Source organism: Berkeleyomyces rouxiae, assembly GCF_048999995.1.
Source record: "Berkeleyomyces rouxiae strain 22BRR77 chromosome Unknown BrBRR77_ptg000003l, whole genome shotgun sequence".
NCBI classification, from domain to species: domain Eukaryota; kingdom Fungi; phylum Ascomycota; class Sordariomycetes; order Microascales; family Ceratocystidaceae; genus Berkeleyomyces; species Berkeleyomyces rouxiae.
Window position 1 is genome coordinate 1,311,838 of NW_027396493.1, and position 17,517 is coordinate 1,329,354.

The 17,517-nt window shown below is 52.9% G+C and overlaps 5 protein-coding genes across 5 annotated transcripts; 3 read left to right on the forward strand and 2 right to left on the reverse strand.

Moving 5' to 3' along the window:
* Positions 1 to 3,595: 3,595 nt before the first annotated feature.
* On the forward strand, positions 3,596 to 4,427 carry BROUX77_003538 (uncharacterized protein; the record flags this gene model as incomplete). Its single annotated transcript, XM_073748201.1, has 3 exons — positions 3,596 to 3,764; positions 3,833 to 4,065; positions 4,155 to 4,427. 3 exons carry the CDS (start codon positions 3,596 to 3,598, stop codon positions 4,425 to 4,427), a joined length of 675 nt encoding a protein of 224 aa, XP_073605963.1.
* An 847-nt stretch (positions 4,428 to 5,274) lies between these two features.
* Positions 5,275 to 6,941, reverse strand: BROUX77_003539 (uncharacterized protein; the record flags this gene model as incomplete). Its single annotated transcript, XM_073748202.1, has 2 exons — positions 5,275 to 6,840; positions 6,900 to 6,941. 2 exons carry the CDS (start codon positions 6,939 to 6,941, stop codon positions 5,275 to 5,277), a joined length of 1,608 nt encoding a protein of 535 aa, XP_073605964.1.
* A 1,598-nt stretch (positions 6,942 to 8,539) lies between these two features.
* On the forward strand, positions 8,540 to 9,330 carry BROUX77_003540 (uncharacterized protein; the record flags this gene model as incomplete). The annotated part of the gene is made up of 2 exons (XM_073748203.1): positions 8,540 to 9,084; positions 9,180 to 9,330. The coding sequence occupies 2 exons, from the start codon at positions 8,540 to 8,542 to the stop codon at positions 9,328 to 9,330; spliced, it is 696 nt and encodes a 231-aa protein (XP_073605965.1).
* Positions 9,331 to 9,986: 656 nt separating this feature from the next.
* On the reverse strand, positions 9,987 to 12,585 carry BROUX77_003541 (uncharacterized protein; the record flags this gene model as incomplete). The annotated part of the gene is made up of 2 exons (XM_073748204.1): positions 9,987 to 10,742; positions 10,807 to 12,585. 2 exons carry the CDS (start codon positions 12,583 to 12,585, stop codon positions 9,987 to 9,989), a joined length of 2,535 nt encoding a protein of 844 aa, XP_073605966.1.
* Positions 12,586 to 13,742: 1,157 nt separating this feature from the next.
* Positions 13,743 to 16,181, forward strand: BROUX77_003542 (uncharacterized protein; the record flags this gene model as incomplete). Its single annotated transcript, XM_073748205.1, has 3 exons — positions 13,743 to 14,387; positions 14,470 to 15,225; positions 15,309 to 16,181. 3 exons carry the CDS (start codon positions 13,743 to 13,745, stop codon positions 16,179 to 16,181), a joined length of 2,274 nt encoding a protein of 757 aa, XP_073605967.1.
* Between the last annotated feature and the right edge of the window lie 1,336 nt (positions 16,182 to 17,517).

The following is a 17,517-nucleotide window of genomic DNA, read 5'->3' on the forward strand; positions in this document are numbered from 1 at the left end:
ACAAGTTTATCTCGGAGTTCAACGGACTTGCGTAGCTTGGGAGTGGTTTCCGTCGTAGTCTCTCACCGGCGTCCAGAGGCGGCATCTCCTTGAGCTCTCTGTTTGCTATCCATGCTTTAGCTAAAGCCGCTAAGAACTACAGAGACTAACACGTCAATTTCTACTAACTTCTCATTATCAATCACAAAGGCGAAGCTTGGCAAGTATTTGATCTGATTACCTTATTTCCAAGTGACGTGGTGTCAGAGGCACTCCTTTACCTCGCGCTAAACCCAGAGACTATTTAAGACCAAGGAGAGGACTTTTTTCCGTACCAACTTGAAATTACAAGGTTTTATATAACATTTGCACACAGCCAATTTCCATCAGTATCTGCCAAAGTTTGATACCTCTACTATATGCCGTCGCGTTGTCAAGAGACATCCGCCCAAATCTCCTGGACGGACCATGGACGCTACCAACTATATCACATCTCCCTTGGAAGCAAGCAACTACTAACCCCGGGTTTCGGTGTAGATATCGACTTGGATAATAACATTTATGGGACAGGCAAGGCACTTAGCGGAATTGGCCACTGGGTCTAGTTACCTAGACATAACACCACCGCACGTCACGTAAACAGGTTCTATCTTGCCCCGTGACATTCGAACTGAGGGGAAAACGGCCCTGAAAATCTCCAATGGCCACAAGTCTTTCAAGTCTGCATTTCTTCTCGGGGACATAAGCGTAGAGAATAAAGCCCGCATAAGTACATCCACAAAGCAAGCATAGTTTTTGTAGTTATCGATATTGCCCCCAAAGAAAAAGTACCCATGCCAACCTGTAGAAAACTCATTAGCCCAACTAGCAACATAGTACCGTGACTTGGTAGACGTTTCCTAAACATGCAAAATGATGCTACGTGAGAATGGCATCTGCATTTCCAGGAGAACTAGAACAATAGGTTACAAAGTTCGATCGACGGCTAGAGAAGAAGCAGAAGCCAGTTGCGATTTCCATTGATGAACAACACTCTTGCAAAGTTCCGCTTCGCCAAGGTTTTTATGGCACTTGACGTAATATCTACATCCAATAAAGCTCAAACATCCAAGGAGGACGAATACTTAATCAGGTCCATAACAAAGTTTGGACTGTATGAATCGCATAGCTTTCCCTGTAGGTGAGCCGAAAGTCTTTATTAACTTGTGTACTCGCGAGGTGTCGGCATACGGCAGCTTTTTTTCCTGTAGCAGTCTTCTTTATTTCCCGTTCCGGCATTTGGAAAAGTCAGAGGGAAGATGTTCATAGTTACACAAAGAATTGAGAAAACAAAAAAGAAAAAAGAGTGAAAAAAAGAAATGCTGTCCAATGCCACATTCCTGAGGAGGATGGTGAACTGTGGGCATAGCCATCAATTGCGTAATCTGGGAATCGAACCCAGGGCTAATCGAAATCATTGCTTGATGGCAACGATTAATGTTACCACTACACCAATTACGCGCTCTTGTTTTTGTTGTTGGAAGGTTATGATGTTATTGAAGCTCAAGAATGGACTACTTTGGTGGTGTAACATGTACTAGTGTGAATGTGTAACTAACTAACTATTGCATAGTCAAATCTCACTCATTTCTTAGGGTAGTCTAGAAAGTTAGGGTTTGATGTGCTCTTCATTCAAAATTCATTCAGGCCGACCGTATGATAATTTCTTTTTGACAAGGCCGAGACAGCTGTCTACAGGGGTAGAAAAAGGCTTTGACATGTTAAACGAATGACAATACATCCTTTGGTTAGTTTAGGTGAGAGTGATTTGAGGGTCCAAGCAAAAAAAAGCCCTACAGGAATGTTTTGCATGCCATTGGAATCAAGGTCCATGTCATGAGAGGCGGGTTAACCTGTAGTGGTACGTGTAGTTGGTTGCACTTTAACATGTGATTGGTTGGAAAACAATCCATGTGCTGGCTTCAAGTACAAGAGGAAGCACACGAAGGGGAGGGGGACGGAATTTTTTTCTTGCTCTCTATCTCTCCCTACTAGGCGATTGAATCTGAAACGCGCTTTGCTACAGGCGAATGGTGGGGGCTAGAGACGAGACTAAAGAAGCGGGAATGGTGCCTTGTAACTCCTAGCGCGTATTCCCCCCCCCCCCCCCCCCCCAAAGATTTGAACACACTTTACAGATTGGCAATTTCAGAGGCTTGTCTGTGACGACGACAGATTCGTCATCACGACCGGGAAACAAGATTATTTCACCATGTGAATGCCAGCTTGTTGTCATGCCTTAGCACATGGCAAATGGTACGACCGGGGACCAGGGGCTCTGGAAGGAGAAGGCACGCGGGTTTCGTCTGATATCAAGACCAGGGGGAAGGGCACCAAAAAAGAAAGGAAGGAGGAGGCAGAAAAAGTCTTGGCAGGGACGGGAATAGAGAATCGAAAGAGACGGGATTGAGCTTTGGGCAGTTTCTAGTCAAGACAGAAGACAGAATTAGAACTGTTGGTGTGGCCCATCAACTATGTTGTGTGTTTTTTTCTTCATGAAGATTGACAAAACAGAAGTGCGATCAGAGGTTGATACTTGGACGCGAGTAGACATGCAATATGTTTCCCAGAGAAGCTATTGCTCCGTTTGCCAGTCCCCCCCTTTTTTCCAACATCGGGGATATTCCTTCCTTTTAGTAGACGAGAGAGATACTCTCGGCAGGTGCACCAGGGGTTGGGCGGATATCCGGCCACGGAGGAGTCTTCTATATGTATGCTTGTGGGTGGGCCGGCGTTTGTCTTTTTTTTTTTTCTTTTATCCCTCCCCCACCCCTGCATTCCCAAGACCTCCTGGTCTGATTGGCTGCCAGTGCTGTGTCAGAGGATGGTGGTCTGCAGTTAACACAAGACAACAAGCCTGCGACACAGAATTCTATAGGCTGTAACAGGTGGAGGGAGGTATGTGCCATGGCAAAGGAAAGAGCGCGGACTATTGTTTGTAGCCGCGCCGAGCAACTACCTACGACGGTGTGGTTGGGTGGGTGGGTGGACCAAGGCCCATGCCATGTCCTGGTAGTGGTGGTAGTTGCCAAATCCTGGAGTCTAGGGCGGATGGAACGAGACTCGGCGCATAAGGAAAGCGCTCCTTCCTGCCTCTAGATATATTCCCGCCAGAGCCGACTTGGTTCTGGTTTGCTATTTTTCTCTCTGCCTCTGATTTTTTCCTTTGTCAAGGTGGTTCTGTTTTTAGGTGCACCTTGATGCCTATGACGGCATTATAGTGATTCTCTTCTTCGTTTATATCTTTTTTGTTTGTTTTTCTTTTTTGTTCTTGTCTGGTAACTATCGTCGACGTCGACTTGTATCCACGACTTTCTTCTCTTCTTACGCTCACTTACACAATACACAACCTGATTTGACGCCGGCCGTCTCGTACCACAAAAACACCACCAACAATCTTCGATTACCGTTCCGGGATATCCTCCAACACCGATTTTTCATAGCTGGACTAGTCAAACTGTAAATACAAACCAACCAGCTCACCCTCCTCGAACTTGGACGCCCTCTTCACAATCCGACTCCAGCAACAAACTCCAACTCCAATTCTCCTTCGTCTCCTGCTCGCCCTTTATTTGCAATGCCATCCAAGGTGCTGCTCACAGCCATGGCGCTGGACTTTTTGTTCGCAGCCACTGGCGGCCTCATGGTGGGCTTTTCAGTTGTCGTCAAGGGAAACTTGAGGAGAACCGAGACCACGGGCGAGGAGCTTGCAAGACATTTGATGTACCAGCGGTGGCCTTTTGATGGTGAGTTGAACCTGTCTGTATGTTGTAGAAACCCAGTAAAGAGTATGCGCTAACCCTTGAAATCACAGCGGCCATTGTCAACGGTATTTTCATCTTGTTGACCTTCCTGCTCACAATACCCGGCCTGTTGATTCCTACACGCATCTGGATCAAGATGGGAAGCTTCATGATAGTTATCAACGGCATCTTCACTCTGTGCATTGGCGTGTACCTGTGGGTGTTAACCCTGACCACGAAAGCCGATACCTTTAAGATTTGGTCCGAGCAGCCGGCGGAAGTTCAGTCTGCAATGGAGATTTCTGTAAGCCAGCCATTCTGTCACTAAAGAATGACCGTAAGCATAACTATACCATTACATGTGCTAACCAAGATCCCTTCCCCAACTTTTAGTTCAAGTGCTGTGGCTACTTCAACTCCACTACGCCCGCTTTTGTCACCAACTCTATGTGCACATCGCCCGCCGCCGCCTCGCTGCAAGTCGGCTGCGCAACAGCCGTGACGTCCTTCATAAACATGTTCACCGACACCGTCTTCACCGGCGTCTTCGGCATGGTCGGCCTCGACGCCGTGGTCATTGTGGCCTTTGCCTGCTTGCTTAAGGAGCGCAGAGAGAACGAGCGCTATCGCCATATTGACCAGAAGGCCGGGTACTCTGGTTTCTAAAGCAAAACAAGCTGTCTCAAAAGTCTTGCGCGGCAACCTGAAACTTGCAACAAAAAAAGCCTCCTTCATGGATGACCCCTTGCGACAGTGATCGACGGCTTGACGTCTTACATAACCCACATGTCGCGGTCACGTGCAGGACAACACATGTTCATGGGGTTAGGGTTACGTGTACAGATGGCACAGACCGAACTTTGCTCCATTTGATGAACAAACAACGAACGACATGACGACTTTCCCTTCTTTGTACTCTATTCTGTCTACATATTATTTCTCTGCCCCCATAATCAAATAATCGAAAAGAAGTCTTCCTGGTGAAGCATAAAAGGGTCTTAAAGAAGACAGCAAGAAAAACAAAACAAAAAGAGAGATTGACTAATAGTGTGTCAAACATGAAAAAGAAAAGAAAAGTGGCCATGATGACGAATTGTACGTGTGTGTAAACATGAGGATAAAACAAAAGATGCAGATGATCACAAGCTCGTAGAAACAAAAAGTGAAACGCATACGAAGGGCGTTTAGAGACAAGAGTGTCAAATCAAAAGGCAAAACACGAGTTGGAAGAACACTGCAAGTCTCAAACGAGCAAAAGCATGGGTCGGCGGACCAAGAAAGAGACAGCAGGATGCATGATGGCCCAGAGCTTGGGGAGTGTAGTATATTGAAGAACGAATACGGGGAGGGGAAAGATGATGACTGTTGGATGATATTTGATACACCATGATGGAGAATATCTATTGCAGTGTAAGTGCTAGAGAAGGACGAGAGAGACAAAAAAGATAACTGTTGGATATATCGAACGTTGAAGCACAAGGACAAATGAAAAATAAAAACAAGAACAGAGCAGTTAAATTGGCGAGTCTGAGGCTGGTTTGTCAGGCCGCCCTGCTGAGGTCGAAGATGACGTAGGATTTGGTAATGTTGACCACGAAGCATGTGTTGTCTGAGCTTCTGCGTCGCCACGTTGCCGCGGCTTGGATTGCCGATCCGGCTCACCCTTGGGCCCGTCTTTCCGCGAGAACCAGCGCATCTTGAATAGCCCATCGACAGCGCTTTGCAGCTGCTTGGCACCACCGCCCGAAACAGTCCCAGTTGTGGCGCTCCCACCCGTGCTCTTGCGCTTTGAGGAGTGGGAGTGGCCGGTCGTGCTGGCAATGGAGCGGCGCTGCTTGCGCCGCGCGTGGTTGTGGCCCAGAAGCGATGTGCCCTCATCAGCGAGGGACCCTAGCGAATGGCGCTGTGGGCGCGGCAGGGCCGTGATGGGCGAGTTTGGCTGGGAATTTTGGTCGTGCAGCTCGTCCCAGATCTCGGCGTAGGAGTCGACGCGTGGTGAAAAGGTTTGGTAGGTAGCGTGCGGGGCGGTTGAAGCGGTGGGCGAAACAAGAGGGCTCGACGTGAGCGATGGTGTCTCGGAGCCAATAAGAGACTCTTCTTCGGTGTCTTCGATGAAGCCAATGGTGCTGTGGGTTCTCGGCTGGGTTCCTTGGGCTTGTGAGCAGTCGTCAGAGAGGCGCCAGGAGAGAGCCAAGACGCCAGTGAGGAGGATGCATGTACCGAGGGAAATAAGGCCGGCGTCAAGAGTGGAAATGCAGTCAGTCTGCTCAAAGTAGATGAGGCCGTCGAGAATGGCAATGATGTTGTAGACACAGAATACGAGTGGGTAGAACACTGAGGTCGAAACTAGCTTCAAGCCGCGATGCATGTACGAGAGCTGCACAAGGGCCAGTGAAACAAGGGCAATCACTACCATCCAGCTCTGCCAGTGCACGAACTGGTTGTCGCCATCAATGACGGTCTTGATGATGAGCTCTACCGCGCTCTTGGCCACGAGCAACAGATGGGCCGAGAGAACGCCAGAGATACAGCCATAGGCCAGGCCCCGCATGAGGCGAAAGCGCGGGTTGTGTTCGAAGCGGCGCCTGCGAGTAGCCCAGGCAGTCAGCACGTCGGTAGATATGGCGACAATGACCACGATGACGACCGTGGTAGTCATCCAAGCGACAAAGGGACGACGGCGCATCAGTTCGAGCAGTTCGGGGAGGTCGTGAGTCGGGGCGGGGATAGCGCCAAAGAACGCAATGAGAAGAGCGCCCAAGCAGACCAGTACGGTTCCAATCAGCGAGAGGCGCGTAAAGGGCTCAGCAAGGATGAGGGTGGCGCAGAGGCCGTTGAAGACGAGCCCCGATGCTTGCAGCGTGGACAGCACGGGCAGCGGAAGCGTGGATATTTGGACGGAGCTGCCGAGGAGATTGGCGGCAATAAACATGGCCATGCCGATTTGCCAGCGCCGGCGTAGGTGAGGGGCACGGCGGACGTGCGGAGACTTGACATCTTCGAGAATGTGTGATTTTCGCTGGAGGGTGAGGCCGATGCTCTGGATGGAAGCTGACAAAATGCCAACGACGATTCCGATCTGGTGGGGAGAGAAGGGTTAGCGAGGAGAGAGAGAGAGAGAGAGGCATTCGTACTCACAGCAATGGTGCCCCCAGGAAAGGCGCCGTCATCTTGCGCCATGGTCAAAGCAATAGCGGCAAGAACAGGCGCAATGCGAAGTGGTGGTGCGACGTAGGACGTCGTTGCTTGCGGACACGAAAGATGAACGATGGCAGCGATGTTTTGCTGGGCGGTCAGCGCATCACCCAGCAGACGAGACAGGCGATTGGGTGTATGGAAGAGGCTTCGTTGGCCGCAGGCGTGGGCGCAGGCGACGAGTCGAGGACGAGGGAGGCCAGCAAAGGGATTTGCGACTGGAGCGGCAGATCAGGCGGGTTTGGTTGGCTGTCAAGATGGAATGAGGAAGGGAGAGACTGTACTGTACGCTATCGACGGGCGGGCGAAGAAGAGGGCGAGCGTGGGCGCGGTTTTGAGGGTCCTGGCTGGTGGTGTTTCGGCGTTTCTTTGTTTCAGCACCCAACAGCTGGAGTTGGCGGTTCTTGGCAAGCAGCGACGAAAGGAAAGCGACAGGACGGAAAAGCCAGTCTCGAAACAGCGTCACAGCCAGTCGGGCAGAGCCATGAAGAAGCAGGAGAGGGACGCTGCGGCTGATCTCGCGATGGAGGAGAGCGGCAATAGATATATCGGCCAGCCAAGCAGAGAGGCGAAATCAGGCAGCTAGAATGCAAAGTGAAGGGCCCAAAATAGGCGCAGCCGTAGATAGCGATGGAGAGAAGGGATTAAATGCGAGTGTTGCTAAGAAAAAAAAGCGAATGAGAGAAGCCCGGCCAAGCATAAAAAGGCACAAGGGCAGCTTAAAGAAGACCGGAAATAAATGTAAAAAAAAAAGTAGCCGGCAGATGGCCCAGCTCGTATTGCGCGCCAAGTGGGCGGGATTTAGGGCCCCAGAAGCCACAGAGAAGCCGAGGAACGACACAGAATCCAGTGCAGTCGCCGCTTGTCGCTTGTTTCGCCGTCAAGAGATCGGCAGTTCTGGTCTTGGCTGGCTGGCGGCTTTGTGGGTTGGTTTTGCGGGTTCGTGTTGTCTGTCTTCATAGCTTCACGGGATGTGGCAAGGATCGGGGAGTGTTTCAGAAGCCGCGGGACAGCTGGCGGCAGCTGGCCTGGCGATAAGGACAGGTGCCAAATGGGGCTGGTACTGACAGCTGGTAGGTAGCATGATGCAGCTGGCCACAGCTGAATTGAGGTTGCAGGCACGCGTCCTCTGGACAGCTGCCGGCACTGGGCTGTTGCCAGCTGGCAGAATTCCCGTCCTGGCTGCTGCGCGATTTCCTACAGGCGGTCGACCCCCTGTGGTGGGTGGATAAGCGCCGCGTTTTTATCACTTACAGGGGAGTATCCACCACCCACAGCGCTGCCACCCACTATCTACAGGCCCCCAACCCTCTACCCACAGCGCCCCAAGCTTCCTCTCCTACCGCTGCGCCCTCCAGAAAAAGCGGGGCCGATGATATCAGCCTCCCTCGCTGTTAGTCCAAGCTCATCCAAGCCTTGCTTGGCCTTTTTGAGCTGTTAAAAACCACCACCCTCCAGCCCTTTGACGATCGCCACCCGCCTCCAGTCTCCATTCTCACTCGGCCCCAGCCAATTGCTCCGCTGCCTTGCCTCTCCAGATCTGCTACTCGCCCGCCTCCCCCCCAACAACCACACCGCCCATCATGTCCGCTATCCACGGCCTCTCCGACGACCAGGTCGGCCAGGAGCTCCGCAAGATGACGGCCTTCATCAAGCAGGAAGCTGAGGAAAAGGCCCGCGAAATCACTATCAAGGCCGACGAGGAGTTCAACATTGAAAAGGCCAAGCTGGTGCGCTCCGAGACCGACGCCATCGACGCCGCCTTTGAGAAAAAGTACAAGCAGGCCACCATGGCCCAGCAAATCACGCGGTCCACCGTCGCCAACAAGGCCCGCCTGACGGTTCTGGCGGCGCGCGAGACGCTGCTCGACGACATTTTCGACGGTGCCGAGGCTGCCCTCAAGAAGAGCGCTGCCGAGGACAAGCCCCGCTACGAGACCGCCCTGGCCCAGCTGGTGCTCGAGGGCGCCTACGCCCTGGACGAGCCCAAGATGCTCGTCAGACTGCGCCCGGCCGACAAGGACATTGCCGACGCTGCGCTGAAGAAGGCGGCTGAGGAGTTCAAAAAGGCCACTGATCGCGAGGTGATGTTGGCCGTGGACACCGAGAACCCGCTGCCCGAGGACAGGTACGACGAGCCCCTTCCCCATCTTCCTTTCCGCACGTGTTGCACCGTTCTGCCCTCTGTTACTAACCTCCTCCTTTGTCTTCCCTTGTTCACAGTGCCGGTGGTGCCATCATCGTCGGCGGCAAGGGCAAGATCACTATCGACAACACGCTCGAGGCCCGTCTGGCGATTCTGCGCGAAAACGCGCTTCCGGCCGTGCGCCAGTCGCTGTTCGGCTCGAACCCCAACCGCAAGTTTTACGACTAAGCGCTGTACTGCCTTTCTTGTTCTGTCTCATCTGCTGCCGAGGGAGGGTTTTCTTTCCAGTTGTTTTTTTTCTTTATTTCTGGTCTTGGGACCACCAGCCTTGAGCCGAATCAGCTCGATACCGTGGGATATGCTTCGAGGCTTGCGGTTGAAAGCGCTATAGTGTAAGAAGAGCTTATCTTTGTGCTTGTTTTCTCTCTCTCTTCCCCTCCCTCTCCCTCATATTTCTTTTTCTTTTTTTCATCGTATCGACCATGTGATAGAGGATAGAAAACACAGAGTTGGCACATAACTGTTCATCTCTTCTTCAGGGCTTCGTGACACTGCGCGTTATTCTTTTTTGGTCCCCGTCCCACCAGTGTGGCGGCCTTTCTGGAGAGCGGCTGTGGATGGTATCTAGACCTGCCCGGGAACTATTCCAATAGACGGAGATTCAAAGGAAACTTACTTCCCGTCTCGCTGGCTCAATGCCACCGCGTCTCATACGTTTTTGTTCAGGCGTTTTATATTGCGTAGTCTATCGTGCAGGGTCTATCATCAAGGGTATCAAACAGAGTCTTCTTCATCTTGGTCCATATATCTTCGTCCTTTTGCCTAGTTGCCGAACCGTCATCGTCTCTGGAATTATTCTAGCACGGATTACTGCACCGTGTTCGCTACTCGCCGTCTTCCTTGGCCGGCGATGTAGAAGTGCCTGTTGTGTGTGGTGATGAGCTTTCAGATGCTTTTGTGACCGGGGCAGTCTGCCGGCTGTTTTTGTCATCCACTGCCTGGGTAAAGGCCATGATATTCGCCTGTCCTTTCTCCTTTGCCTGGCCACTCTTGACCAGCCTGGACCACTTCTGCGGTCTTCTGGCAGCAGTACTAAGGGCCTTGTCGTAGATACTGACGCGCAGAGCACCGCCGTAACGCACCGTGTACTGCAGCCGATTGGTCACAATGTTTATCTGGCCCTTGGCATCGGTCGAATGCATGGAGCCCAGTCTGACGTCATTGATGCTGCGCGATAGGGCTTCTAGCTGGCTGACTATTGTGTCGAGTGCTGCGTTGAAGTCTTGGAGGAGCTCCTTGCCCTGCAGCTCGTCGTAGTTCTGGCTGCTGGGAGTTGGCGGTATGCAGCCATCATCAAGAGCAATATCCAACAAGGCAACACTGTGGCGCAGTTGTATGTAGTCCGTATCTCTACGAACCGTAAACCCTGGAGTCTTGAGGAGCTTGCTTGCTTCATCTAGCCCAAAGGATATGATAGGTTTGCGCCCGGCGAGATTGGGATCGTCATGTAGAAATGCAATAGCCAGTCGGCGACGAAGATTGGCTAGATTCGCTTCATCGATTGGGATAGCGCGGATAATGCCATGACGGATGGCCATGCTAGGAAAGTTTTTGATCAAAGTGGTCGCAACAGAGACAGCCTGGGAGTGAGTTTAGAGAGTTAGCTTCAGGACCAAAACACCTAATCCCACGAGGACAACTCACAAACAAATTGAAGAGCATCTCATCGAGATTCTCAAATACAGCTTTGAGAGTAGACATGTATGCTGCTTGAACCGCTGTGGCTGTCATCAAGTCAGCATCGGCAGCCAGTTTGAGCAGCAAAGTGGCCGCACACAGCTGACATTCAGGGCTCATGTACAGCGCTAGTGCTGCAATCGCATTCAGTAGAAACACCAACCGACCGCATCTCGTACCCTCATAGTGTGACTCCCACGAGCGAGTCTGGCCTTTGAGTTGCATGAGACAATCATCGGCAAAGACTTCGTCCCGGGCCCCAAGCAAGCGCATGCAATCACGGAGCGTGTCGGGCGTCAGAGAAGCCACGGCCCCGGACGAGAGGGCAAGGCATTTAGAGATTTGCGCCGACTTTACGGCCGATGACGTCACACAGAGAGTCTTGAGCAGCCATTCGATAATGGGATGAGAAGATACAGCGGGCGCAGCACATGTCCGCGTGAACAGCTGGTCGATGATCAAAGCTGCATCTGACTCGCTTTTGCGGTCTATGTTGAGCCCATGCAGTGCCGCCTTCATGTCCCGGGCGGGAAACTCGGGGACAGCAGGTGTCTGCTTCATGGCTTGGGGATCAAAAAAGTGCCATACATGGAGATATGCTGATGAGTTTGCATTACTCATAGCCCTCAGGACCTTGTCCACATCAGGTGCATCGTCCTTTTCATCACCAGTAACGGCCTGGAGCGTCTTCTTCATGTTCATGTTTTGGACTCGATTGTTTGGGTCATAGCCATCGCCATGGGAGTAAGCACCAGATGCCTTTCCATCTTCCTTTTGCTCCCTTCGTGTCTCCTCGTAGTACCGGGCCGACTTTTCTAAGACTACGCCAGTCGCAATGTCCTGGGCTGCATCGGCAAGCAAGTCTTGCAGGCTGAATTCAGCCTCTGCCTTGACGCTCCTGCGTGATCTTGCAAAGGCAGAGCTTGTCAGCCGCTTTTTGGACCGTGGCATCTGGCATGACGAACTTGATTTGGAGTTTGGTGTTTCCAACTGCGTAGTGGACGTTGCATTTGTGCCTCTGCCGAGGAGCGCCACCAAGGGCATAAAGTCGTCGGAGTCATCTCCACTGTCCTCATCCGACGCACCAATCTCTTCATCTTCCCGAAAGGACTTGCGTATCGGCTCGGGCTCGGGCGACAGGGATGCAAATAGATCTGGGGTCTTTGATCGGGTAGCTTTGCGGGTTGAAGTTAGGGGCGGAGGTGGAGTTGGAGTTGAGACTAATGACGTAGAGTTCCGAGTAGATCTGCGCAAACTGCTGGATATTGACGGAGTCGCTGATCGCATTTGGATGTTAGAGCTAAGGGACGACAGGCTTGAAGATTTGCTCTTGTTGTACGAGCCCCGTCGGGGCAACATTGTGCAAGCGAGGTCCACACCCCCACATTCGCCGGTATCTATGGGAACGGAGCGCCGTATTTTCGGACTGGGTATAATGGGGAGGGTAGTGCGCAAGGACGCCGGAGACGGAGAGAGCGAAGATGCGCTTCCCGTGCGCTCGAGGGACGGTCGCGGGGAATTGCGCAGCGGGATGGAGATAGGCGCCGTGTTTCCCGAATCAGGAGTTCCAGCCTGGACATGGACAGGTGCCGTCGTAGCAGGAGAGGGGGCCGAGGTGGGCGTCGAGACTCGTGGTGGAGGGCCAGGCTTGAAGTAGTTTGAAATGAAGCTGTTACTCTTTTTCGCAGCGGGCAAAGCAGACGGTTTACTTTGTTTCCGCGGCTTGGCAGAAGCAAGATTAGCCATCCCGTCGGAGCTAATAGCACAAGCAGATGGAAAGCCCCGGGGCCGTACAGAGAGCAGGATCGAGGGGTTCCTGTGGCAAGGCGGGCGGGCGTACGGCGTGATGCGACGGCAGAGACAGGACTCGTCGCCCGGGTTACCGGTCTGGTCGCAGTATATCGAGGGGTAACAGCGAGGCTGGTTCTTCGGCAGCAGCAAGGGCGCAGCAGCAAATCGAAGCGGGCTCGGGAGTTCGTTGGCAGTAAAGCTCGCTCTCTAGCATTCAGCATTCGTGGGTTCGCTCTATGGAGCTAATGGTGGGTTCAGTCGTCGCAGAAACGAAAAGCGGCGCGCACAAGGATTCGGTGGGAAAAAGGCGACCCACTTCAAATCTAAACAAACAAAGCCAAGTCGAGGCACAAGCCACTGGAGAGCTCAGAGTTTATTGAAATCACGGGGACAGGGCAAAAAGGCGAGAAGAAGAATACCTGCAGATATGGATTATTCGTGGTGGGTTAGACGGTAGAAGAAAAACGGAAAGACCCATAGAAGCCGTCTTCTTTCACCATCTGACTCAGCGCCTTCTCTCCAAAACAAAACCCTGATTACCTCATCAGCCTGCTTCGTGTGGTTGATGCAAGTGGAGCCTTGTCCTTGAAGCCCTCCTTCAACCTTCAAAAACGCGTCGACAATGTGGGGCCAGATTACCCGAAAGAGGTAAATTGAGTGGAGCCACTGTAGCTGTATACCACCTGTCACACCTGAGGGAGAAGATGGTGTGACGAAAATTGCAGACGTGGTTTTAACAGCCGCCTCCCAGGGGTCAGGGTGTGAGTAGACGTAAAAGAATAAACCAATCAAAAAGTCAGGGAGTGAGCGCGATCAGCGAGACCAGATCGGGTCTCGCCCGCATCCGCAAGACAAGCCGCGCCTACGCAGCCGCGGCACGGTGGCCCAGGAGACATCCGGGCAGAAGAGTGGTCGGCCTGGCAGGTAAAATGGACACAGTGCTACGACACGCGCTGGGAGCAGCCCTGCCGCTATATCGGACCACGAGGACAACATTGGTGCACTATGAGGCGAGGATACCGCCGATAGAGCTGTTACTAGACGACACGCACCACAGGGAGTCCATCAGACTGTACACGCCGGATGGGGCACACCATCTCAACACCTCGTTCATGGGCGGGGTGGTAGACAGACTAAAGGCCCTCCTCCCCCACCCCATCACACAACCGGGATACCTGCGCCCAAGCCTCTCCAAACTCCCCCTGAACAGACGAGCATACGGGGACAAGGAGGAAGAGGCGGAGTGGCACGTGATGGCAAGAGACCTGGCCGACCCCACCGAGATCTGGGCATACTCAGACGGGTCCATGGATGACAAGAAAGTCGCCGGAGCGGGATGGGCGGTATATAGGTCCGACGAGCTGCTAGCCGAAGGCAGCGCCAACACAGGCAGCTGGATGGAGGTTGCCGACGCGGGGGCCATAGGCGCCAGAGAGGCGCTGAAGACAGCGACGCACTGCGCGGCGGGAGACACCGAGACTATACGGGTCTTCCTAAACAACAGGAGCATGGTAGACAGAATAAGCTACCCCTCGGGTCACATTGGCACGTCACAGTGCATCATAGACGAGATCCGAGACGCCCTGACGCAGTTGTCTAGCAAGGGAGAGCACCACCGCGCTGAAGTCGCCTGGGTGCCAGGCTATACCGAAGTCCCCGGCAACGAACGGGCGGATCGGCTGGCCAAAGGAGGCATCAAGCTCCCCACGGCCGCCCACGACGATGTCTCTCGCGCGAGTAAAGCGCTGGAGGCGAGAGTGGCTACAAGGCCAAACAGATGAGTGGTGGCAGAAGCAAAAGCTGCCTACCCACCTGAAATCAAGGCCCGATGCCCCGAAGGTATGGAAACATCCGTACGAGGGCGTCGGAAGAAAGACAGTCGGCACAATCCTGGGCCTGCTGCCCGCCCACGGAGATTACGCCAGCTACCACAGGTGGCTCAAGCATGAGTCGGCAGTTCTCACCTGCGCCAAGTGCGAGGCCGAGAAGACGCTGGAGCACCCGTGGGGCTGCCCGAGTCGCGATAAGCGGCTATGGCCCCGCTTCGTGAACAAGCTGGCGCTCACCGACCAGGGTTTCAAATACCTCGCAAAGAATCTCCACCATCAGGATCTCCCGGGCCCTCTAGTCCGATGCGCAGCAACGTTTGCATCTGGGAGGTTGGCTCGCTCCCGCCTCGACAACCACATCGGTGAGTTCCGCGCCATTCCACACGGCCTTCCCCAAGGGTCCCCCGCTTCTCCAGTATTGTTCCTGCTCTACTTGGAGCCCCTCCTCAACGTCATGCCATCTAGTTTTGGGTATGCAGACGACGTTGCCTTCCTCTGCACCGCCAAGACGCTAGAGGAATCATCCCGCCTGGCTGACACGCGTGGCAGCCAGGCAAGAAAGTGGTGCTATGACAATGGCCTAACTGTCGCCGACAACAAGACGGAGTTCCAATACCTACACAGGACACAGCAGCGGGCCCCCCAGATCAAGGTCAACGGGGCAAACCACGCTGCCAACGACTCCACCAGGTGGCTAGGCATGTTCCTGAACACTAAGCTGAGTTCCAAGACCCACATGCAACACTGGTCGGCCAAGGCGATGAAAGTCGCGGCCCATACTCGTGGGCTGGGGAACACCGTTCGCGGGTGCCCCACCAACCTCCTGCGCGCCGCGGCTCTCGCGGCCAGACCCTGGCCGAGGTGAGCGAACCACTAGGCAAGTTCCATGAGGTCTACGACGCTGAGGTCACAGGTGCTCTCGTGGGTCTAAAGGCGGCGCTGGCATCTCCGTGCATCCGCTTCGCCACCGATGTCCATGTGATACTGGACAATCAACAAGCCTCGGAGTCCCTACTAGACTCCACCCCTACACTGACCTCCCAGAGGGAGATCATAGAGTTTCGCGAACTCGCCGCATCCTGGCCTGCCCAGACAATAAGCGCCATAGCCCGGCCTAGACGTGTCCGCGTGGTGTGGTGCCCCGGTCACGTTGGCATCGAAGGCAACGAACGTGCCGACGCGCTCGCCAAGGCAGCATGCCAAAGCACATCTGCCAGACCCACTGCGACAGTCGCAGGGGCTAGGGCAACCACAAGACGCCACTTCCTCCAAAAGACCACAAAGTGGTGGCAAAGGATGGCGCCCAGCACCTACCGTGAGCTGGAGATTTCCTGGCCCGGGGGACCTCCAAAAGAGCTCCGACTCCCAAGACGCCACCTCGGCTTCTTGATCCAATGCCGAACCGATCATGGTGACTGCATGCCATACCACGAACGGTTCGAGCACACCGAAGCGGCTCTCTACTGCGCCTATGGCCGACCGAAGGCCTCCACCCACCTCGCTGCGTGCCCCACCGTGAGGGAACGGCTCGCAACCCTCGGACGCCCCCGTGGCTTCGGAACCCTAGCCTTCGTGTTCGGAACCCCTACGGGAGCGGCCCGCCTCTCCACCCTCCTCCACAAGACGCAGTTTCTTCAGGACCTGTGTCCCCTCCACCACACCACCGGTGGAACAGCCGCTGTACAGCGCCCACCAACCCCTACGCAGGCCTCACCAGCCTAACCCCGGCATTGCGCCACGCGCTCTCATAGCGACAGTTCTTTTCCATAGTTAGCCTTAGGCTGCATGTTCCCACTGGGATCGGCGGGAGTCACATGCTTTCCCGCTAGACTTTAAAAACAAATAAATAAAGAGCAGACCATCGCTGTTTCCCGATGTGGAAGATTAAAGACCATAAAAGAATACAACAACTGTATCTGTATAAGGATTAGGTAAGCAACACATACATTGAGTCGGTCCTGTTTTTTTACGTAGTACCAAATCCTTTGGTGCAACTCAAAGAGTAAACTTCGAGAGAGATGAGATGTTGGCCATAGCATAACCCTTCAAAAAGCTGGTGTCTCATGTATTTTCTATTGATGCTCTTGACAAGTCCGCCTAATAAGTACTCACGTCTTCCATGTCCATATAGCAGAAACAATGCCCGAGTTAATATCCAAGTACGTTTGCCGGAACACTGAAGCACCACAGCAGGACGCCAAAGACATGGACATTGCACAGTTTGTTCTCACACCAAGTGACCATGTAGAGTCAGCATGGTCTTCTTCGTCAACAGAAGCACTGCCACCAGTCAGCATTCAATCACACCACGGCAAACAACATAACGATCAAATATAAAGAACAGGTGAGAAAGGCGTGCAATACAAGAAATCAGAATCATGAGTTCAATAGAGCATGAGAAGTAATCAAGACAACAATGTAAGCGCAGTAGACTAAAGCGCTGGAAGAAAAGAAGGAAAGCAACTAATCATCTACAAGGGAAAGGGGGAAGAAGAAAGACAACACGATGGGAAGGCAGAACCACGACACAAGCCACAACAAAAAGGAAATCAGACTGTAACAAAAGGCGCCATACCTTCTGTCCACAAAAAAAAAGGAGGGAGACAGACCAAACTCAGAAGATAGAAAAGCGGTATGTGTGTTGGTAATTCGCTTTTTCTAACCTTCTTCTATCCTCTTTTCTCCTCATCCGCCTCCGCCCAAGTCCGCATCCATCCTCTCACAACAGAATATCAAAAATGAGAAACGATTGTTTTTTTTTTCGACATATCGGGTGTGGCTCTCCCTAATGTTCAAAGAATAGACAATCGTGCAAACAAGATCACCACCAAAGCACAAGCAGAGAGACAGGGAGACACGCAGACACACACAAACAGAGAGAGCAAGTTAACATGTGAGAAAGTATTGAAAAGGAATACAAAGAGCAGATATAATATGTCATATGGAAAAGAGTAGAAAATAAAAGGGACTTAAATCAACAAGATAAAAAAGAAAGGGAAACGCTTCAGACACGAAAGGGGAAAGAGATGGGAGAAAAAGGTTTCAAGAAAGGGATAAA